The 24,492-nt window shown below is 47.2% G+C and overlaps 1 protein-coding gene across 2 annotated transcripts in view; it reads left to right on the top strand.

The window, feature by feature from the left end:
• The window catches only part of LOC143681191 (synaptosomal-associated protein 23-like), a 39,949-nt gene that overhangs the window by 2,874 nt on the left and 12,583 nt on the right, over positions 1-24,492 (top strand). The window contains exons 2-3 of one of the 2 annotated variants that reach the window (XM_077158007.1): positions 3,359-3,453; positions 19,512-19,629. In XM_077158007.1, the coding sequence (XP_077014122.1) occupies positions 19,538-19,629 (92 nt within the window). In that variant the 5' untranslated portion in view covers positions 3,359-3,453; positions 19,512-19,537. The remainder of the gene's footprint in view (positions 1-3,358; positions 3,454-19,511; positions 19,630-24,492) is intronic. The other variant, XM_077158006.1, reaches the window with a different exon arrangement.

The following is a 24,492-nucleotide window of genomic DNA, read 5'->3' as shown; positions in this document are numbered from 1 at the left end:
CTGGCTCATGAAACCCAGCGTACTCTGATCCTCTCCTGTAGACCGTGGGTCAGAAGCACAGATGGAGAATTACCCTTCACAGTCTCCACTGGGATGCTAGGTAGAGGGGCTGCCCAAAACCATTTCTTGAATGATTAGCCCCAGAAGGAGGGGGCACCAGATGTGAAATGTGCCTCCAAAGCTTAATTCTTGAGCTTTGGTAGAGTCTTAAGATTGCTGAGGCCTCTGCAGCCCTGGGCTCTTGGTTCTATGTCTAGTCATTTGCAACCATCAGAGGAATGCTGGTGATACTGGAGTACAGGCTTTTGGGGCATCCATCTTCCTAGAATATACTCTTGTGTAATAGACACGGCAGGAGTGGTGGCATAGTGGGAAAAGCTGACTTCCTGCCTCATAGCTCAATGCAAGAAGACAGAGTTTCCTTGGGATCCTCCTGGACAAAAGGAGGAGGCCATGGAAAACATAACTTATCTGGAGGCAGACAGACTGCATCTCTTGGGTCATAGGGTCATTTTGTTGGAAAGAAATTTCAGGACATCTATCAAACTATTAGGGCATACTGCTCTGCCTCCCTAGCAGGTGCAGGAGAATGGTGTTTCCATCTCTTTAATTCACTGTAGTTGGAAGTTAAAAGGTCTGGCACTCCCTCCTGTGCTCTAATCAATAGAACTGACCAGAAAGCCATCAGCCAAATGGACCTCAAAGTATCATCTTCCTTATTGCTGGGCATCATCTTCCAACACAGGACTCTCTAGTTCCAACTGCATTGGAGAGAGTGAGGTGGTACCTGGGCATGAATGGGTCTCCTCCCTGCCCCCAGTCTAGTCTTTTGGAGCCATTTGCTTCCTGGGTCTGTGGAAGAGCTGTGACAATTCAGCATGAAGCCACTTACCTGACAGGCTTCCCCTCCCAACCTTGCAGGGGGGTGTGGGGGTTGACCAGGTAAGCTTATAGTATGGAGGTGGGAGGCATGAGGACCATGTTACCTGGTCCCACAGGTGCAGGAGCATGATGCTGGGCTCCCCATGCTCAGAGCCCTTTTTTACCACATCTGCACCTACTAGGACAGTGGGTACTGGATTCCAGTCCATGAGGAAGGGATGCATGCACAGCAGAGAGAGGGAAGAAAGGGAAATCTCCTACTTCAAAGAGACATGGAAAGAGGAGACTCAGAAATGTCCACCCCCATAACATGTAAAAGTAAACCTGGGCAAGCAGTGGGTACAGCAGGCGCTGCTGGTGCCTCATCAGATGCCCTTTATCAGGTCCACACACTCTGTCACATATTTTTTTTAGAGAATTGTCCTCAGATGGAGAGAGCAGCTTTGCCCAAGTGGTTATGCCACCCACACTGTTTTGGGGGTAGCTTGCAGCTAATGACTGACTAGTACTGTGGTTCAAGAAGGGAACCCCCTTGCCTTAAGGTAGGAACAACTCCCTGTGTTCCAGAGGCCCCTCCCTGCCCTCCACCATGCATCAGGCAAAGGAACAGCTTTGCCCAACCCTGGAACCTTCCCTAGCCCACTTTGCTCATGTCTCTGCAGGATATTTCTGAAGAGCACTCTGCCCCTCATTAAACCCCAAGAACCCAAATCCTTGCTTCAGTCTCTGCATCTAGGGAACCTAACCTAAGAGGGGTGACATTACTCAGGGGAGGGGCTGTCAATTCTATTTACATTGTAGTACTTTTGGAGGGGGGGAAGGAGATACTGATCCACATCAGCTGATGAATTATTCCCTCTAGACTCCTACTTCCTGGTCTTCTTGCCCCTTTTTCCTATCCTGTAGGCAGCATCTACAGAGCTGAGAGCTCTGATTCAGGCATGGGCTGAATGGGGCTCTAATCAAACTCTGCTTCCTGGAAGAAAGGCTGCTTGGGGTCTGAGCTTCTGGAGCCAGCTCCCCACTCTGCTAGGAGGCAGTTCCCCCTTTCCCTAACTGGCTCCCTCTTCATTTTCTCCCTTCCCATACATTCCTCATGATCATTATTTAAAGAGGCTAATAAGTAGGTTGGCACCATTGATTAATGCATAATCTTAATCATGATTGTGTAGTGTAATTGGCATTAATTTGAAGAGCCAGTTCATTATGAAAATAATTGTCACTGCTTTCAACTTTAATAAAATGGAGCAGAGATGCCAGGGCTGCCGAAGAAATGGGTGGTGGTGGTGGTGGTGGTGTGTGCACGTATGTGTGCATGCACACACGGGTGTGTGATGGGTCCCAGAGAATGTGAGCATGGATGTAGCAGGGATGTGGCTGGAACACTGTCTTCAAACAAAACCTTGTGTGGAAGCCAATGGGTAAAACAAATAACAATAGTAGTAATAATCATAGCAGCAGTTGATTAGGAGTCAGGGACGATGCTGAATTCTTTCCCTCCATTTCATTTAATACTCACAAAAACCCCATTCCCTATCATTACCCCATTTTAGACAAGAGAAAACTGAGTCTGGAAAGGTCAAGGATGTTGCTGAAACTACTAAATGGCGAATTCTTTTCTGCAACCAGAGCCAGTGACGTGTAGGACTGGCTAGTAACAGCTTGCAAGAGATAACTGTTAAATTTTTAGGAATTTTGAAAGCCAATTATTAAACTGTTGGCAGCTTGAAATTGGCCATAGTGGGAGTATTTACACAACAGGAACCAGCAAATGCTACGTATTAGAATTGCTTTTTTTTTCTTTGAGAACTGCTTTACCAGCTCCCCACTGCCCAAGTCTGTCTCCATCCTCTGGGCACCACTTCTCCATGCCACAGCCCCTGCCACAGCTCCACAACCCCCCAGAACTCCACAAAGCACAGAATGAAAGTAACTTGTCAACTTTAACTCATCATCTATAGATGGTGAAACAGAGCCAAGCAGAGGGGAGAACTATGGGTCAACTGGAGCCCACTCCTGCTTGCTCCATCCACTATGATATGCTTGCTATGTTGCTAGAAACATTTTAAATATTCTAAGCACAAATGCCCAGATTTTTGAGACTGCTTTTCGTACCTCTGGAAGTGTGCCCAATGGTGGCATCCCTCTGCTTCCTAGGTGGGGATGCTCAAACTGAGACTCTAAAAAGTTCCCTGCACTAGGTTTGCCTTCCCGAAACCTATACTTCCTGGAGGGTTCTTAGGTCAGATAAATCCTGAAACCCAGAGGGATCAGCCTCTCCAAGATTATCAGTTAATTATACCCCCTTATCGTTTAGTGTCAACACCCCTTCTCAACATGAAAAAATCAGAACTGGCATTGCTCAAAGATCCCTATAGACTAGGTAAAGGAATAAAGAAGAAGGAGGTATAACAGAGAAAATAGGATTTTCCAAATGAGTATGACTGCCAAATCATTATATTTATATTCCTTCTAGCTTCCAGTGTTTTGGAGCAGCTAAAAGAAAAAATCTGAGATGGTGGAATGGTAGCCCATGACAAAACTCTGGGATCTGTTCCGTAATTTATTGAAGTAAGCTTTGAAAATTGTTTTTTTCTTTCTTTGTTTTGTATATATGTTGCATTTTACAATTAAAAAAATGTTAAAAAGAAAAAAAATCAGGGGGAAGAAATTCAAATCAGGGGGAAGGACTGCTGCCCTGCCATGCCTCATCAACAATGGCAAGGGTCTTGGAGGTGGCTCCCCCCACCCCACAGGTTCCCACTGAGCCCTAGAGACCCCCCAAGACACAGGATTTCAATAGGGCAGATGGGGGCAGAGGGCTGTGTTCCTTAAGCCACTGACCTAACCGCTGTCCAAGGATGGTCTGAGTCTGTTGAGATTTTCCTTTCTCTTGAACATCTTTACTCTCTTGTACTTGGTCCTTGCAAGACCAGACCGGCCAGCCCAGACCTGGATGCAGGGAGCATGGCAGCTCAGGCAGGGCCTGCAGTGTGCTGCTGTCCACCCTGCAGCCTGGTCCCCCGAGGCACTCATGTTCCCAGCAGGAGGCCCCAGCATAGTCTGTCTTCCAGGACCTGAGCCATCTGCTCCTTTTTTCTAGTCTGCTTTGTTCTTTTTCTGAAGTTTCCAATGTGTTGTGGAGATTAATTGAGATGCTAATGAGTGAGATTGAGGCTAACAGCCTCTTCCTGGGCCCCACCTCCTTATCTGTTCTGATCAGGGCTCTCTCTTCTCCCTGCCAGGGCCCCTAAGGCTCTGCACAGTCCGTGGGTGGGAAGAGCCAGGGCTCTGCTCTCTTGCACCTTAGCTAGCCCTCCAGGGGTCCAGGTGGAGCCCTTGAGCTTGTGTCTCGGCTTTCTCTGTGCCCCCATCTCAGCAGGAAGAGGAGTCAGGGCTCCGGGAGAGAAGCTGGCTGGCTTTTCCTGCTGGACACAGTATATGTGAAGGGTAAGCAATGCCTGGCAGAAAAGGCTCAGGGATGGTCTTCTGAGGTTCTGGGCAAGGAAGCAGGGACAAAGAGCATGTGTGTCTCCCTCTCATTCATTCATGCACCCACACATTCTACAAGCAGTTACCATCTATAACTACAAACAAAGTACCATGCCGGGCACTGGATGAGTCAGACACAAAGCCCAGCTCTTCAGGAACTCACATCCAGGGATGAGAGATGAAAGGAGGGACACAAATAACACTCTCCATGGGATAAGGACAGGAAGATGACTGGGGAGATTCAGGAGAGAGCATGATGGAGGGCTTCATGGAGGAGGCAATACTTGATTCGCTGAGCTGTAAGCAGGGCCACAGCAGCCAGTGGCAGGGACCTGGCCTTGGGTGGATCATCACGGTGACAAAGGCTTGTGTTGCAGAGGGCCACTGGGGATGGGGATGAAGGGAGGGGACTGGGTAGAAGGGGAGCTGCAGAGCTGGTTTTCCAGAGTCAATGACAAGATGAGGAAGGGGTGTGGGGACTGGGAAACAGCAGCATCAAGGTGACCCCAAAGTCTAAGGGAGGGTGGAGGTCTGACTAAGCAAATGGAGTGTGGGGCCAGGCTGCCTGGGTGTGAATTCTGACTCCACCACTCCCTACTTGGGCAAAGCCCCTAACTGCTCTGTGGCTCAGTTTCTCATCTGAAAATAGGGATACTAATAGTACTCACAACATAGGGATATTTTGAGGGTTAAATGGCATAAATCATCTCAACAGATTCCTTGGCGTATTGCTAGCCCTCGATAACTAAAGTTATTGCTTCCCACCCATGGGAGTTGGGGGCGGAGTGTCTTTAACTGGGACAGGGGCATCCAGAGAAGGAGCGAATTTGAGGAGAGGCTGTGCGCTCCCAGGCACCTCCCTGGGGAAGGGCTCCTGATTGTGTTCTGGGGTCTGGTGGCAGTTGATTTAATTGATCTAGTGATATGCCGGGTTTTGTCTGTTCAACTCAGGGACATGTGAGCCAAATATGGCAGAATCGACTGTGTTGGGAGGATAGCTGGAGGCTCTCTCACTGTCCAGAGACCCTGATGAGGGATGGGCTGTCATTAGGCAGGATGAGCAAAAGCTGGGCTGCGGGTGGGGACGGTGAAGGAAGCTGCAGAGGGGAGGGGGCGAGTGGGCATCCTTGCCGGAGGAGTGAAGGCATGGAAGCCTGGAATCAGCACAGAGGTCTCTCCAAGCAGCCCACCCTCACACGCGCCCACCCATGAGCAGCAGGAAAGCTAAGCCCCTTCACCTACATACTGGGGTGAATGGTGTCCCTCCAAATTCATGCCAACTTGGAGCCTCAGAATATGCCCTTATTTAGAAATAAGATCTTAGCCAACATAACTAGTTAAAATGAGGTCATATAAGATTAGGATGGGCTCTAAATCCAATGACTAGTGTCCTTATAAGAAGAGAGGACACAGAGACACATAGACGAGAAGGCCAAGTACACAGAGAGGCAGAAATATCCTGCCAAGGAGAGCTGGAAACCACCAGAAGCAAGGAAGGACTCTCCCTTAGAGCCTTCATTCAGAGAGAGTGCAGCTATGCTAACCCCTTGACTTTAGCCTTCTGGTCTCCAAAACTGTGAGAGAACAGATCTGCTGGTTTAGCCTATCCACTTGCTGGTCCTTCATTAATGGCAGCCCTAGCAAGCCTTCTAAGCCCTTCCCAGCTCAACCTGACCTCTCTCTCCAGCCTTAATTCCTCTCTACAACCCAAACTCCATCCACATTGCATTTCTCACTATTCCCTTCATGCCTCTCTGTCCCTCCACTCTTGCAGTTCCTCTGCCTGGCTTGCCTTTCCTTCTTTATGTGAAAAACTCCTATTCATTCTTCAAAACCCAGCTTAATTGTTTCTATCTTGAGACTTCCATAGCAGACAAAGTCCTTAGCCCCTTAGCCCCTTAGCCTAGCCCAGAGGCACCCTGCTGTCCTTTCCTCTATACATCTTTAACTTGCTGTGTCTCTGCCTGAAGACCCTCTTTGGCTGATGGAGCAGGTTTAACCAGCATTGGGACAGGCCACATGAGACCAGGGAGTTAACAGTGCAGGAGCAGCTTCAAACAAGGAGGGATGGGAGCTGGGGGATAAATGCTCCAGCTTCTTTGCCCCTCAGAGGCACAATTTCCAGGCATGTCCCATGTCATCTCAAAGGACCCCAGCAGGACTGAACTCCAGTTACCCACGGTGAAACCCACCCCCCACCATTGCCATACCTTTTGTTGGCTTTCTTCTCTTCCCTCCATCCTCACTGTGCTTCTTGGTTCACCTCCCAAATAAATGGCTGGCACCCTAACGCTTGTTATTGGCCTGCTTCTGGGAGTCCCTGACAAAAGCATCCTCCCTGGGCTCCAAGTCCTTCCTCCTCTGCTGTCTGACACGTGGTGTGATGCATCCTCAGTGGCACTGCTAAGCAGGCTGCAGGGTGATGGACCGTGTGTCCCCTCACTCCCCCAGAGGCTGCGGTCTCCTGAGGGGGGGGAGGTTCACCTTAGACATCTTGGCATTTCTTTCTCTCCCCCAGTACCTAACACACTATCTAATGCAGATGGAATGTCAAGATATATTTGTTAAATAAATGCATATACACATGCATATGCTTGCAAGTGAGTGTGCATCCATGCACACATTTGTTTTAAGAAGCTAATTCCAGTTCAGAACTTTGCTATTTAAGTAACAATGCAGAAGCCCTATGCATATCCTTCAGACCATCTTCAAAGAACATGCACCTGCTGAATTTTCATAGCCCTCGCTTGCACTAATTGGCTGTTCTTAGACAAGGAAACTGAGGCTGAAGCCCCCTCAGTTAGCACCCTTCCAGATCCATTGCACGGATAGCTAGACCACTGTCTGCCTGATGGTGTGGGCTGGGCAGCTGTAGAGAGAGGACCTGTATGGTTCTCCCCTGGCTATGGACAGATCTTAACATCAGCCCTAACTGGAGACCATCTCCCGACCCTGGGGTGTCTGCTCCACAGTGGTGCCAGCAGCAGAAAGACAGCCCGGCCCTCACCAGTCCCTCTGTCCCAGCCTGTCTGCCCAGGGACCTTCCCTGAGAGCACCAGGGGCCTGATCTGAGGCCACTCTGGAAATGAGAGTGGGCAGAGGCAAGCATTCAGGAGAGCAGAACCTGGGAACATTAGTGGAGGAGAAGGGAGCCCACTCTGCATTATTGCTCCCATCCTTGTCTGTTTTAAATATCAATTGCTATGCAGGTTAAACACTTATTCAGATGCCTCTTAGCTTAAAAGCAAGCTAATTGATCTCTGGAGATTGTGAGTGAATAGTGAAGGAACTGCACTAATTATAGAATCAACTTCCACTTCTCTATTTTGTTTTGTTTCTTCCTCTCTGACAATACTGCTTGAGTGTCAGGAAGAGACCTGACAGAGCAAAAACACATATTTTTATTAGGTGGCAACAACAAAAGTTTCCCCACATGTTCCGAATGTGCCCTGTGACTGTCTGTCCTGCTCTCTGAGGGGGATCGCTCTGATATACTTCTTCCAAAGAGGAATTGCTAAAGGCAAGCTTTTTAAAGAACCTTTCACTGTGGGCTTAAAATCCACCAAAGCTGTCTGCTCTCAGCCCACCCACCCAGCAGGCCCTACACGTGCACAGAAGCTAACACACCTGCCCCAAAGTGGCTCCAGGTCTGCTCCCTGCTCACCTACTCTGACCTCCTCTGGGGTCTCAACCTCTGACTTGGCTTCTGAAAGGACCCTTGGCCCTGGCCCCCTGCTGTTAGATGGACCAGCCCAGCTTTGGCCTTTGCATTCCTCTGTCTTTGTTCACCAAGAAGCTCCCCCCCACCCCCACAGCCCCATGCTGGCAGGACCCCTCTGCCTGGGTTTTCCCCTCTAGTCATAGTAGCATGGAGCCATACCCTCCGCTCACTCTCTCTTGGGGAGATATGTCACTTCACTTTCCTCTATCATCTCTGTCCAGCTTCTGTCTCCATCTATGATCTTGCCTGGGGTAGAACAGCCCCTCTGGCTTGATTGCAGGGAAAATTATATTATTGCCCTATCAGTGATATGGGAAAAATGCATCAGTGTGCAGGGCAGCTGAAGTCTCCCTATAAGTTTGGGAAACCAGAAGTTAACCAGGGTTGATCAAGGGCCTTATTTTATCCTGCTGGACTTCTCTGAACATTTACCCTTCTTGTAGGCATGGTGAGCCTCCTGGAGGTGGGGAGAGTAAGCACCATTCACGAACTTATGCAACAGCCATGGAAACCTTTTCTGGCCAAGCATCTCACTGGAAACATACTTTGGGAGTCACTAAGTTATAACAATTTGGGAAAATTCCTTTCTTTGTGAGACCAGAGGGCCCGGGCAAGACCTTCCATTTCTCAGTCTGGCCCTCATACCCAGTCCCCAGCTCTGCGCATTCGAGGTACCTGATAAAGGATGAAGGAAGTTCAGTTGGCAAAAGCATTCAATCTACAGAACCCCCAGGAGCCGAGTGTGACAGATTTTGCTTTTCACTGGATTGATTCCTGGGCATCAGTGACAGGCTGTTTTAACAGAGCCTTAGAGGTGTGATTACTTTGCTAAGCTCTCATTACTGTGTGTGTGTGAAAGCACCTGGGCAGGTGTGGGCACACATCTCACCATGGGTGGGGACACAGCAGGGAGGGAAATACGGGGATCCAACTCATCAGCCCCGCTGTTTCTTGCCTCTCTCCCCAAGGCGCTTGGTTGAAATAAGAGATTCTGACTTAATTACGATCATTAGCAAATGAGGCTGCTTGCATCTTCACAAGCTCGAGGCTCAGACAAAGGAATTGGAGTCACCGGGTCCTTCAAGGAATTGGATGTTGACGCTTATAGCCTCAGCCCTTCCTTCCCTCAACAAACTCGCAGGGGGCACCCTGTAGAAGCCAAGAGTTTAAAGCAAGACCTACAGAATTTGTTGCAAGCTGCTGGCCTCGGGATGGCAGCGGTAAACTGTGGAGATTGTTATGTAGAGCAGTCTGGGAGGAAGAGAATGTTTACCCAAAACAGTTATGTTAAGTATGAAGAACACTGTGAGATAAGAATCTTGCTCCCTCAGGAAATGCCTGCATATCTATTGACATCCTGTGGTATATATCAAGGATCTGGTTGAGAATAAAGTTGTCTGAAGTCTGTCTGAAGTTAACTCAAGCTTCAGACCCCCTGAGCCCATCTGTGTCTTTCTTTCTTTCTTCCTTTCTTTTTTTCTCATCATTCCTTAATATCCTTCGAGCTCCGTTTCAATAGGAAGCAACAGCACCCACCATGTGTTGGGCCCTGGGCTTACAGCAGAGAATCAGTGGTGGAGAACCCTGCCCCTGGGACAGCTGTTTACTTCCCCAAAGCTTTTAATGAAGACTGAAATCATCTCAGATATCTATGTGTCATCCAGTTGGTTGTCTTCTGCCCTCACCACTAAGACATAAGCTATTTGAACATAGGGATCTGTTGTCTATTGGGCACCATCTTATTCCCAGAGCCTGGCACATCATAGACTCTCCATGAATTCTCAAATATAAATGAGTGTGTAGGAAACAATCAAAGGCAAACAAGCATGAAATGGCCAAAGAACTAGACTCTGGGGAGGTGAAAAATGGACAACTGTCTTTAATCAGAGCTGCTGCCTTGGAGTATTGGGAAGGGGACAGCACAAGAAACAAGAAATTCATGCAGGACTTTTAAATGGCAAAAGACTCCTTATAGGAGCACCCAGATCAGAAGGTTGATCTTTTCTTGTCAAAAGCTAGAAAAATTCATAAATCCCCTCTGGTCACAGCCACTCAGAAAGCCAAGGAAGTTTATAACAGGAAAGACAGCAGGTGCATTTCCAGAACTGGAGAAGAATTGCAGTCCGAAAATGCACATGTGCTATCAGCAGCAATGGAGAAAAGTAGAGTGAATTTTTAAAAATACAAGTTTAAAGACACTGTCCCCTAAACTCTGAACTTTGAACAAATGCAAAGGCAGAATTTTCTGAAGAACCATCTAGTGGTTTAGCGAGGGGACCAAAAGCAGTTCAAGAGTCCTAAGAACAGTGATAAGACAAGCTAGCATCTATTGGACCTGGATTCCAAGCCTTATCTGCAACTCATCTCATTTAATTCTCATAATAACACTCCAAGGTGAATTCTACAATCCCTTTAGTTTTACTGAGGAGGAAATCAAAGTTCAGATAAGTTGGTGGTTTGTCCAAGATCACTCAGCATCTGTGGATCCACGCCATGGTCTGTCCAGCTCAGGAGCCTGAGATGGTGAACAGCCACATGGGGCGATTGTAAGAATTCGAGAGTTTTGCCATGCAAAGGAGGACTCCAAGAGACATTCCTCATGTAACACACAAGGGGTTTATTTACCACACATGCGTGGGGCTCACTGAACACGCAGGAACAGAGAGCCCCTAGCCTGGGTTTGGGGAAGCTTTTTAAGGGGGAGGAGGAGGGGGGTGGGGGGTTGAGCATGGGTCACAGGTGTTGCTTCATGCAAGAAGCAGGTAACGATCATTTTCACAACAAGCATTTCTGGTGCAAGGAGTCATGGGGGTTGGGAGAGGCAGATAACCACCCCGGAAGGTCCAGAGTTGTTTTCTTAGCCTGATGGGGCCCATAACTCTTTCCTTTACAATCCTTAACTCACACCAAATGCATAGTAGTGAATATAAAATGACACAAATCCTTTTGCTAGATATTTCTATCATTCAGAAGCTAAAATACATGTAAATAGCTAAATTAGGCAAGAAAAGTTAGCTACTGCTAAGTTTAATAAAATCCTTCTTTACATAAGAAAAGCTAGCTACTGTTAAGCTTTATAAAATCCTTCTTTACCTAAGAAAAGTTAGCTACTGTTAAGCTTTATAAAATCCTTCTTTACATAAGAAAAGTTAGCTACTGTTAAGCTTTATAAAATCCTTCTTTACCTAAGAAAAGTTAGCTACTGTTAAGCTTTATAAAATCCTTCTTTACATTCCCCACTCCTTTTTGTACATATCTCTAATCTTAGAGATTTTCTGGGTTATTTAATCTGAGTACTGTTGTCTGATGAGCATTAATTTGACATTTCCAATCTGCCTTTGTAAAAACTGTATAATTCTATTTAGAATATGTGGTCCTATAGTTATTATTAAAAGTAACACAATTAAAGGCCCAGCGAGAGCAGATAATAGCGTTGTCAACCAGGGGGACTTAGTAAACCAAGATTCAAACCACACCTGTTGCGCCTCTCATTCTTTTTGTCTTTCACGAAGGCGCTCTCTGAGTTTTGTCATGGACTCTTTAACAACACCAGAGTGATCTGCATAGAAACAGCACTGTTCTTTTAAAGCTGCACATAGTCCCCCCTCTTTAAGGAAAAGTAAGTCAAGTCCTCACCTATTTTGCAGAACTACTTCTGAAAGGGAGGTTAGAGAGTTATGAAGGGCTGAGACAGATCTTTCTATTTTGTTTAAGTCTTGATCTATCGCGGCCTGTAATTGACTGGTTTGTTGATTGCTATGTACAATGGCAGCAGTCCCTGTGTCTATACCGGCAACGGCGGTTACCCCCATAAGAACTGCCAGGGTTATTGAGATTGGTTCCCTTCTGTATCTGGTTAGGCTTAATAGTGTAGTTTCTAATTCTGTCCCTGAATGATAGAGAATTCGGGGGTATATAAAAACCAACACACAATAGTTGACAGAGTTGTTAAAAACCTTTGTAGATACACAAGGGGTAATTCCAGTGTTACATGCCCACTTTAAACCTGGGGGAGGTTGAAGGAATTTATCATTATCTTGGGTTTGATTAATGGTGGCACATAAGATTTTAACGTGGGGAGGAGGGTTACCTATACAAGTTCCTTGTCCTGTAACCTCAGACAGGGTGAGTTTATGGTCGCTGTCCCAGTTGCAAGACGTGCCATTAGGGAGGATGGTATATGACTTATTTATAGCTATTCCTTCATAATAGGGCAGCGAAGCCGACAGGCAAAGCCAGCATGACTGGGTGAGATTAGCTCGGGAGTGATTGAGGGCAGAAAAGGCTCCTAGAATTAGGTTGTATAATCGGTCACCAGGAGTCTCTGGATTGTAGGGAGAAGTACTACTGGGAGTCGGAAGGGGGGAAGAAGTGGGAATTAGGGAGCTATTGCTAGGCCTTCCTGGGGCCTAGGCTTTGCACGAGGCCCTGGGTTTTTCATAGTCAGAACAGGGATGGGGCCTACCCTGATAGCTTTTTGGGGAATTTCTTCCTTTTTAATTAGTATTAGCCTCCCCCTGTCTGTGCCAGTTTCGTATAATCTGGCTCCCCAGGTTTTTCCAGTTATCCAACTATTATCTGAGGGGTTAGTGATATTAAGCCAAATTTTAGCGCAAGGGTTTTGTGAGAAATCTGTTGTAGGCCTACCGCCGGTCATGAGTGTTCCATGGTGGGCCCCGGGCCATCCATCAGACCCACAGCTTCCAGGATTAGAACAGGTTTTCTGGTACCCTATTTTGAGGAAGGGGTCGCCTAAGGTTGTCCATTTTGAAGCTAAAGTCTCACAGCCCCAGTAGGCACAATAATAGTGTCCTGGGCTGTTACAGTAACTTTTTCCCTGGTTGGATGCGGGACATAGGTAGATGGGGGTCAGGTCGCAACAGGGCTCGTTCCCCAGAGTGGTAAGATTACAAGGGGTCACTAGAAAAGAAGGCTCCCCTGCTCCCTCCCAAGTTTTTATAGTCTTCCCATCATCCCTTCTGGTTATTGTCCATTTCCAAGGCTTATGCGGGTTGGAATTGGGTTCCCCTAGGGGAAGGAGGAGAAGGAGTAGTAACCCTACGAACTCGCAGCTTGAGAGGATTGTCAGTCCTTTCCAGTTTCCACTGGGACTCAGAGGGCGAAGGCGCAGGTTTGAGATGAGACGCATGGATCCAGGATGCGATGCCGTCGACCTTGACTGTGGTGGGGGTGGTCAAGAGTACCTGATACGGTCCTTTCCAGCGAGGTTCAAGAGTCTGTACCTGGTGGTGGCAGACATAGACGAAGTCTCCCACCTGATATTGATGTGGAGTTCTGTTGTCTCCTGGCTGGTAGGAGGTGGAGAGCTGCCGCCACAGGAACCGCTGGGTTTTTTCCAAGGCTCGCAGCCTGTCAAGCAAGGGGGTATGGAGGGAATTATTAATCTCTAGAATGGAGGACATGTATTTGACTGGAGGTGGTGCTCCATACAAGATTTCATAAGGGGTTAGATTACACATGAGAGCAGAAGGGGTATTTCGGGCCCTGAACAGGGCATAAGGCAGGAGCATGGTCGAATCCTTCAAGCCAGTCTCTATAGCTAATTTGGTTAGGGTCTCTTTAATTGTCCTGTTCATTCTTTCTACCTGTCCTGAACTTTGGGGTCTGTATGCGCAATGCAATTTCCAATCAATCCCCAATATCCTGGCCACACCCTGACTTACCTGGGCTACAAATGTGGGTCCATTATCTGACCCTATTACCTTTGGTAGACCGAACCAGGGAAAAATTCCTTCCATAATCTTCTTGACTACGACCTGGGCCGTTTCTCTCTTAGTTGGGTAGGCTTCAACCCATCCTGAAAAGGTGTCTATAAAAACTAGTAAGTATTTAAGTCCATATTTTGCAGGTTTAATTTCAGTAAAGTCAACTTCCCAGAACTGCCCAGGTTGAGTTCCCCTTAGTCTTTTTCTGTTAGGAGCTTTGGTGGGGTAGGCGTTCACAATTTGACACACCTGACATTCTCTAGCTACGCGATCTGACAGTTCTCTTCTTTTTGAGGCTGCCAGAGTGTACAATTCCCTCTGGTCTTGCAGGAGCTGCTGTAGTTTCCCTGTCCCCAGGTGAGTGAGCTGGTGGACCTGCTGTATGTAAGCTAGGGCTTCCGATTCTCCTTGGGGTGTAACCTCAGATAGTGTTTCAGGGGGTTGCTGGTTTTCTTTGGTTATTAGGACCAAGTTTACAGGGTCCCTTAATGCTGCCGCTTTTGCTTCTTCATATGCTCGCTTATTACCCATGGTTATTGGGTCCGAGCCTTTTTGGTGGCTAGCACAGTGGACAATGGCTAGTTCTTTGGGAAACATGACTGCTGCCAGGAGTTTAAGAATTTCCTCTTTGTGTTTGATTTCTTTACCAGCTGAGGTTAATAACCCTCTTTGTTGGTAAATTGCCCCATGTACGTGGGCAGTAGCAAAGGCATAACAGCTATCTGTATAGACAGTCGCTCGTTTTTCTTTTGCTAATTCTAGAGCTTTTGTGAGGGCAATTAGTTCAGCTTTTTGGGCAGATGTTCCCTCCGGGAGGCTAGAAGACCAAATAATTTTTGTCCCACTGACTACCCCTGCTCCCGCTCGCCTCTTACCGTGTTGGAGAAAACTGCTTCCTTCTGAAAACCAGGTTACCTCCGAGTTAGGTAATGGTTGGTCTTTTAAGTCTCTGCAGATTCCGGTCTCTTCAGCTAATATCTCTTGGCAAGTGTGCAGCACAGGTCCCGTGGTCTCGTCCGGGAGCAGGGTAGCTGGGTTGAAAGCTGACGGGGCCCTGAAAGTCACCCTGTCTTTGTCTAGGAGGATGCTCTGATAGTGGGTAATTCTGGCATTTGACATCCATCTATCTGAAGGCTGGCAGATTATGCTCTCCAGGGCGTGAGGAGCTATTATGGTCAGCTTCTGACCTAGAGTGAGTTTGTCTGCATCTTTTGCCAGGAGGGCAGCTGCCGCGATGGCCTTGAGACAGCGTGGCCATCCGCTGGCAACTGAGTCTAATCGTTTGGACAGATAGGCCACCGGTTTCTTCCAGGGGCCTAAAGCCTGTGTTAGGACCCCTCTAGCCATGCCTCTCCTTTCCTCTATGTAGAGCGTGAAAGGTTTATTCACGTCTGGGAGGGTTAAAACTGGAGCTGACAGGAGCGCTTTCTTAATGCTGTTGAAGGCCTCCTGCTGTTCTATTCCCCACTGGAAATCAGCGCTCCCTTTGAGCAAGGGGAATAATGGGGCAGCAAGGGCTGCAAACCCTGGGATCCACAGCCGGCAGAATCCCGCTGTCCCTAAGAACTCTCGTAGCTGCTTTCAGGTCGTGTGCGGGGGATATCTGTGTTACAGTTTTCTTTCTAGCCTCGGTGAGCCATCGCTTTCCATTCTTAAGAGTATATCCTAGGAAGATTACTTCCCTTTTACAGATTTGGGCCTTTTTGGCTGAGGCTCAGTACCCCAGTGTGGCTAGCTCACTTAACAGTTTTCGGGTTCCATACTCACAGTCCTCCTTAGTGTCTGCTGCCAACAGTAAGTCGTCCACATATTGTAGCAAGGTGACTCTGGGATGCTGAATTCTGAAGGAGCTTAAGTCTTTATGAAGAGCTTCATCAAAAATGGTGGGGGAGTTTTTGAACCCCTGGGGCAAGCGTGTCCAAGTCAGTTGGTTCGAGGATCCCGTCTCTAGATCGATCCACTCGAAAGCGAACAAGGGTTGACTGTCCTTATGCAAGGGCAGGCAGAAGAAAGCATCTTTTAGATCAAGCGCAGTATACCAAGTCTTTTCAGGAAGGAGAGTGCTGAGTAGGTTATAGGGATTTGGCACCGTAGGATGTATATCCTGCACTCTGCTATTTACTTCCCGTAAGTCTTGCACCAGTCTATAGTCTCTAGTCCCTGGCTTTTTGACTGGCAATAAGGGAGTGTTCCAGGCTGATTGACAGGGCTTAAGTACTCCCAAGCCAAGGAATTTCTCTATATGGGGCTTGATTCCTTCCCGGGCTTCCTTGCTTAAGTAGTATTGTTTTACCCGAATTGGAGAGCTGGTGGCCTTTAGGGTCACTACTACTGGGGGCTGATTGACTGCCAACCCTAATCCGGCAACTTCTGCCCAGGAATTAGGGAATTCTTCAAGCCAGGCCTGAGGAATAGAACTGTAGAGCTGTTCTGGTTTTACATACAGCTGATATTCTTCTTCGACTGGCAAGGTGAGGGCAGTTATTACAGGTTGGCTTACTGGCGGGTTTAAAAATTCCACCTTTGGCCCCTTAGGATTGAAGGTGATTCTCGCCCTTAGTTTAGTTAACAAGTCTCTTCCCATAAGCGGGGCAGGGCACTCAGGGATAACTAGGAAGGAGTGTTGAACCTTCCCCTTCCCCAGGTCCATGGTTCTTTTGGTAGTCCAGGCGCGGTAGCGACTGCCATTTGCTCCCCGCACTAAGGACCTTTTTGTAGAGAGCGGGCCTATAGGTTCTTGGAGGGCCGACACTACTGCTCCTGTGTTGACTTCAAAATTAATTGGTACCCCCTCCACATTAAATTTTACCCTGAGCTCAGGGAGGGGTGCCGAGCCCTGACTCCCCTAGTCTTCACTTTCTAGAGCCAACATGGCCGGTTGTTGCCAATTTGGGGGCCTAGTACCCCTCCGTTTTTTCGGACAGTTTTTGGCCCAGTGCCCAGTTTCTTTGCAGTAGGCGCGTTGGTCTGGACTAAGAGGGGTATGATAACGCCGGCCCGAGGGATTTTCTCCAGCTCGTCCTCTACCTTCAGTGTTTCTTTCAACTACTGTTGCCAGGATCTTTGTTAATTCTTTCGTTCTCCTTTTCTCTCTTACCAACTCTTTTTCCTCTCTCTCTCTCTCTCTCTCCTTTGTTCTTTTTCCTCCTCTGTTTCTCTCTTATAAAACACTTTTTCAGCTTCTTTGACTAAATCTCGCAAGGCTAGTTCCTGCAGCCCCTCTAAGTGCTGCAGCTTGCGTCTAATATCTGGAGCTGATTGGCCGATAAAGGCCATGGCCACTGAGGCTCTTTGATCCTCTGATTGAGGGTCAAAGGGAGTATACCTACGGTATGCTTCCATTAGTTTTTCTAAAAAGACTGAGGGCGATTCGTCCACTCCCTGAATAACCCCTCTTATCTTGGCCAAATTGGTGGGCCGGTGTGCGGCTGCTCAGAGACCCACTACTACAGTCTGGCGATAGATGGACAGATGCTCCCTACCTTCAGGGGTGTTCGGGTCCCAATTAGGGTGGTGCAGCGGGAACCAATCATCAATGACATGCTGGAGTTGGGTGGGTCTCCCGTCTTGTCCAGGAACTTGCTTCCTGGCTTCCAGTAGGATCCGATCTCGCTCCTCCATGGTGAAGAGAGTCCCCAGGAGTTGTTGACAATCATCCCAAGTGGGCTGGTGAGAGAACATAAGGGACTCCACCAATCCAGTCAGCCTAGTGGGAGCCTCGGAAAAAGGAGGGTTATTATTTTTCCAGTTATATAAGTCAGAGGAGGAAAAGGGCCAGTATTGTAGAGCGGGCATTTCTCCCCCATGTCCATCATCCACTGGAGGCCCGTACGGTCTGAGGGGGAGAGTGACTGCCACATCAGATGGGCTTAGTGCTCATCTGCTTCTTGTACTATGTGCCGGTCCTGCTTCATCTGGGATCGTCTGTTGGTGAACCTGCGGAGAGGAAATGGAAGAGGGCAGAGAGAGAGAAATAGAGAAGGGAGAAGGTGAGCTAAGAGAAGGGGGGTCCTGTACCAGAGCTGAAGGGTAGGGAGGAGGAGAAGAAGGACCTGCGTCGAAGAGGAGTAGATCCAAGTGGGATTCTGGTAGGACTGCAGGAGGCAAAGAAGGATAGAGTTTCGGAGCTTGAGAAGGACCCGGCACCTTGATTGGGAGTACAGAGGGAGAGTCATGTTGACCAAGAGGAGTAAGAAACGGCTTTACCCATGGAGGTGGGTTTTCACACAGGTCCTGCCACACCATGATGTAGGGCTGCTGGTCCAAGTGGCCATACGGGTCAGGGCGGAAGATGACTGACTTGACGGCCCGAATCAAGGGTAGATGAAAAGCTCCTTCACGAGGCCATTCCACATTAAAGGAGGGCCACTCGGCCGAGCAGAAGGTCTGCCATTTGCCTTTCTTTACAATAAGAGATAGATTCTTACCTCTTTCCCTGACCTCCGACCAGTGTCTTAAGGTCAGAGAAAGTGGAGTCGACATTCCCTGACCCATCTTCTGTAAAACAAAAACAATTCCCAACACACAAATACAGACAGACACACACAGAGCCGGCACACCACGTTTACACGGTTTCAGAGACACAACTTCGACTGGCCTGATGACTGTGATCGAGTCTCCCCCCGTCAGAAGGGAAACAGAATCAGAGTCGGCCCTGTAGGAAGCCTCCAGGCATCCCTGGAGGCCCCCCAATCCCGAGGCGTCCCTCAGGAGAGTGACCTGCAACCCCTGGACACGTCTGTCGGTTGCGGTCAGGGAGTGCTCACGCGACTCTCCGACAGTCACTGCCAGTCTGACAGATTAAGCGATCGCACCTCAGACAAAAAGGCCTTACTTACCCCGAGAGAGAGGGCTGTTGGAGCCTTCCCTTATGAAGAGCCAATTTCAGTGGGACCTCCAAATGTAAGAATTTGAGAGTTTTGCCACTCAAAGGAGGACTCCAAGAGACGTTCTCTCATGCAACATGCAAGGGGTTTATTTACCACACATGTGTGGGGCTCACTGAACACGCAGGAACAGAGAGCCCCTAGCCTGGGTTTGGGGAAGCTTTTTAAGGGGGAGGGGGGGCTGGGGGTCGAGCATGGGTCACAGGTGTTGCTTCATGCAAGAAGCAGATAGTGATCATTTTCACAACAAGCATTTCTGGTGCAAGGAGTCATGGGGGTTGCGAGAGGCAGATAACCACCCCGGAAGGTCCAGAGTTGTTTTTCTTAGCCTGATGGGGCCCATAACTCTTTCCTTTACAATCCTTAACTCACACCAAATGCATAGCAGTGAATCTAAAATGGCACAAATGCTTTTGCTAGATATTTCTATCATTCAGAAGCTAAAATACATGTAAATAGCTAAATTAGGCAAGAAAAGTTAGCTAATGCTAAGTTTTATAAAATCCTTCTTTACATAAGAAAAGTTAGCTACTGTTAAGTTTTATAAAATCCTTCTTTACATAAGAAAAGTTAGCTACTGTTAAGCTTTATAAAATCCTTCTTTACATAAGAAAAGTTAGCTACTGTTAAGCTTTATAAAATCCTTCTTTACAGGACAGCATGTAATATATTCTGGTGCTGATATATTCTCTATAGTAGGTCATTGGTAAATTCTAGGTTGAACTTTGCTGCTCCATAATAATGTCATTTTATGGTTGACACCATGAATATAACACAAATATAACATCCACGCCTTATTTGTAGAACAATTAAACCACATTGAAGAAGGTATGGACCAAATAAATAAAGACATGAGAGAAGCAGAAAAGACTTTAACGGAACTCAACAAATGCTGTGGACTTTGTGTCTGCCCATGTAATAGGTAAGTTGACAAATCAAGACCTTTTTAAAATTAATTTAAAGTGAAAGCATCTCCTCTCTCCCCCACCCTTAAATAAAGTCAGAAGTGTGATTGGGCCTAAATAAGGAACTTTGTTAAGTAGACTTAAGCTACTTCTCCTTTAGACACACTGAGCTTTTCATGTGTAAATAGGCACGTCCACTGTAAACCATGGCTGAAATTTGACAAATACTTGGGTGAAGTCCCAATTTCATTTTCTAATAATAATATATGAAAAGATTGGAAAATATACATCTGGGTGACAGGCAGAATGGAGTTACTGTCTTTTCCTTCCAGTGAGGAATATTAACAAAATATATATTCTGTACTATGCATATGCAGGATCACCAGAGAGTAACAGAATTGGACTCTGTCTTCAAAAGGCTTCCTGTGTAGTTGGATATATGAGAAAGAATAGCAAAGAATAAAAGATGGTATGTAATCTAGTACTAAATCATTGATAGTGACTAAGCCTGAGGGTACAGAACTAACAAAAGCTTGGGTTGGAGAATATCTAAAAGAAGAGCTAGAACTTGAGTTGGGCTTCTTTGAATGATTAAAAGGATTGAGAGAACATGAAGAACATAGGGCATTTCCTATGGAAGATCAGCATAAACAAAGATTAAGAAGGAGTGTGATATAACTGAACTGCATAATTTATATAGAATGAGAAGTGGAAAATAAGATATAGGTAGGTGTATTAGTTAGGGTTCTCTAGAGAAACAGAATCAACAGGGAACACTTGCAAATATAAAATTTATGAAAGTGTCTCACGTGACCGTAGGAATGCAGAGTCCAAAATCCACAGGGCAGGCTGCAAAGCCGATGACTCCAATGGATGGCCTGGATGAACTCCACAGAGAGGCTCACCAGCCAAAGCAGGAATGCAACCTGTCTCCTCTGAGTCCTCCTTAAAAGGCTTCCCATGATTGCATTTAGCATCACTAATTGCAGAAGACACTCCCCTTTGGCTGATTACAAATGGAATCAGCTGTGGATGTAGCTGACGTGATCATGACCTAATCCTATGAAATGTCCTCATTGCAACAGACAGGACAGCGCTTGCCCAATCAGATGAACAGGTACCACAACTTGGCCAAGTTGACACCTGTCCCTAACCATGACAGTCCACCCCTTGTCAACTTGGCACACACACACACACACACATATATATATATCACCTTAGACCATACTTAATTTCCAAATGAAAACAAATAAGCACACATTTTTTCTTTTACCTGACAATACTCAACTGTCCTGCATATAACTGGAAACACATTAAATCTCTCCAGAATAGCGTGCAAATCCTTGGGCAACATTCATTCTTAAACTTGATATCTTACAACTTAAATGGTATAACACAAACAAAACAGAATTACAGTCCTCGTTTCTGTAACTGATCACGTGGTCGAAGTTCATATTTATCACTGCCTTCTTCCACCACCCATTCCATGTTTCCTTTCCCCTCAGCAAGCACTTCAGCTGGCCGTGGTTCTTTGCCTGGTGGGATGACCCAAACCTTCATTCCTGAAGTCTCAGAGCCATTAGTGGTCCTGCCTGGATTGTGTTGTTGCAGTTTCCATTGATTTTAATCACAGGGCATGGTAGTACTAATAGACGCCCCAGGGGATCTCCTATATTCCAAGAAAACTCTTCTTTACCTCCATTATGTAGTTGCAGTCCTACTTCCTTCTGATAGTCAGGGTCAGTTACCCCAGACAATAATGTAATCCCCTTCTTGGTGTGTTGATCCAGAGGCATAAGTAGCCCAAAGTGGCCAGGTGGCAATCTTAACTTCCAGTTCAGTGGTATCACTGTTGTTTCTCCTGGAGAAAGCACACCCTGTTTTGGAACTAAAACCTGTAGACCAGCAGAACTCAGGGTAGCAGGGACAGGAAGCAAAAATTTTCCTAGTGGATCACTAGGAGTAATAGTGAGTGGTACCACACCCATTTCCACCCCTTGGTTCCTGGACCCATGGATCCTGGCTATGGGAGAAACAGCACCATACAGCGGACGCTGATTCAGAGCATACACAGCTTCCTGGAGAACATTACCCCAGCCTTTCAAGTTTTTGCCACCGTAATTGAGTTTTCAAAAGGCCATTCCACCGTTCTATCAATCCAGCTGCTTCTGGATGATGGGGAACATGGAAAGACCAGAGAATTCCATGAGCATATGCCCATTCCCGCACTTCATTTGCTGTGAAGTGTGTTCCTTGATCCGAAGCAATGCTATGTGGAATACCATGATGATGGATAAGGCATTCTGTAAGCCCATGGATAGTAGTTTTGGCAGAAGCATTGCGTGCAGGGAAAGCAAACCCATATCCAGAGTATGTGTCTATTCCAGTTAGAACAAATCGCTGCCCTTCCATGAAGGGAGTGGTCCAATGTAATCAACCTGCCACCATGTAGCTGGCTGGTAACCTCGGGGAATGGTGCCATATTGGGGGCTGAGTATGGGTCTCTGCTGCTGGCAGATTGGGCACTCAGCAGTGGCTGTAGCCAGGTCAGCCTTGATGAGTGGAAGCCCATGTTGCTGAGCCCATGCATAACCTCCATCCCTACCACCATGACCACTTTGTTCATGAGCCCATTGGGCAATAACAGGAGTTGCTGGGGAAAGAGGCTGACTGGTATCCATAGAACGGGTCATCTTATCCACTTGATTATTAAAATCTTACTCTACTGAAGTCACCCTCTGGTGTGCATTCACATGGGACACAAATATCTTCATGTTTTTAGCCCACTCAGAAAGGCCTATCTACATACTTCTTCCCCAGACCTCTTTGCCACCAATTTTCCAATTATGGTCTTTCCAAGTCCCTGACCATCCAGCCAAACCATTAGCAACAGCCCATGAGTCAGTATACAAACGCACCTCTGGCCAGTTTTCCTTCCAAGCAAAATGAACAACCAGGTGCACTGCTCAAAGTTCTGCCCACTGGGAGGATTTCCCCTCACCACTGTCCTTCAAGGACACCCCAGAAAGGGGTTGTAATGCTGCAGCTGTCCACTTTTGGGTGGTACCTGCATATCGTGCTGAACCATCTGTAAACCAGGCCTGAGTCTTCTCTTCCTCAGTCAATTCACTGTAAGGAACTCCCCAAGAGGCCATAGCTCTGGTCTGGGAAAGAGAAGGTAATGTGGCAGCAGGAGTGGAAACCATGGGCATTTGTGTCACTTCTTCATGTAACTTGCTTGTGCCTTCAGGACCTGCTCTGGCTCTATCTCGTATATACCATTTCCACTTTACAATAGAGTGCTGCTGTGCATGCCCAACTTTATGGCTTGGTGGGCCAGACAACACCCAACTCATGATAGGCAACTCAGGTCTCATGGTAAATTGGTGGCCCATGGTTAAGCGTTCAGTCTCCACTAAAGCCCAGTAGCAGGCCCAAAGCTGTTTCTCAACAGGAGAATAGTTATCTGCAGCAGATGTTAAGGCTTTGCTCCAAAATCCTAAGGGTCTGCATTGTGATTCTCCTATAGGGGCCTGCCAAAGGCTCCAGACAGCATCTCTATTTGCCACTGACACTTCCAGCACCATTGGATCTGCTGGATCATATGGCCCAAGTGGCAGAGCAGCTTGCACAACAGTCTGGACCTGTCGCAGAGCCTCCTCTTGTTCAGGTCCCCACTCAAAATTAGCAGCTTTTCTGGTCACTCGATAAATGGGCCGGAGTAGCACACCCAAATGAGGAATATGTTGTCGCCAAAATCCAAAAAGACCAACTAGGCGTTCTGCCTCTTTTTTGGATGTGGGAGGGGCCAGATGCAGCAATTTATCCTTCACTTTAGAAGGACTATCTCGACATGCCCCACACCACTGGACACCTAGAAATTTTACTGAGGTGGAAGTCCCCTGTATTTTTGTTGGATTTATCTCCCATCCTCTGACACGCAAATGCCTTACCAGTAAATCTAGAGTAGTTGCTACTTCTTCCTCACTAGGTCCAATAAACATGATATCATCAATATAATGGACCAGTGTGATGTCTTGTGGGAGGGAGAAACGATCAAGGTCTCTGCGAACAACATTATGACATAGGGCTGGAGAGTTGATATACCCCTGAGGTAGGACAGTGAAAGTACATTGCTGACCTTGCCAGCTGAAAGCAAACTGTTTCTGGTGGTCCTTACTAATAGCTATTGAGAAAAAAGCATTTGCCAGATCAATAGCTGCATACCAGGTACCAGGGGATGTATTGATTTGCTCAAGAAATGATACTACATCTGGAACAGCAGCTGCAATTGGAGTTACCACCTGGTTGAGTTTACGATAATCCACTGTCATTCCCCAAGACCCATCTGTTTTCTGCACAGGCCAAATAGGAGAGTTGAACGGGGATGTGGTGGGAATCACCACCCCTACATCTTTCAAGTCCTTAAGAGTGGCAGTAATCTCTGCAATCCCTCCAGGAATATGGTATTGCTTTTGGTATACTATTTTGCTTGGTAGGGGAAGTTCTAGTGGCTCCCACTTGGCCTTTCCCACCATAATAGCCCTCACTGCACAAGTTAGAGAACTAACGTGGGGATTCTGCCAGTTGCTCAGTATGCCTATGCCAATTATACATTCCGGAACTGGGGAAATAAGTACAGGATGGGTCTGGGGGCCCACTGGACCCACTGTGAGACGGACCTGAGCTAAAACTCCATTGATCACCTGGCCTCCATAAGCCCCCACTCTGACTGGTGGTCCAGAGTGACGTTTTGGGTCCCCTGGAATTAATGTCACTTCTGAATCAGTGTCTAATAATCCCCGAAATATCTGATCATTTCCTTTTCCCCAATGCAAAGTTACCCTGGTAAAAGGCCGTCGGTCTCCTTGGGGAAGACT

Source organism: Tamandua tetradactyla, chromosome 4 (assembly GCF_023851605.1).
Source record: "Tamandua tetradactyla isolate mTamTet1 chromosome 4, mTamTet1.pri, whole genome shotgun sequence".
NCBI lineage: Eukaryota > Metazoa > Chordata > Mammalia > Pilosa > Myrmecophagidae > Tamandua > Tamandua tetradactyla.
Note: the sequence above shows the minus strand (reverse complement) of the source record. Positions and strands in the feature narration are given on the sequence as shown.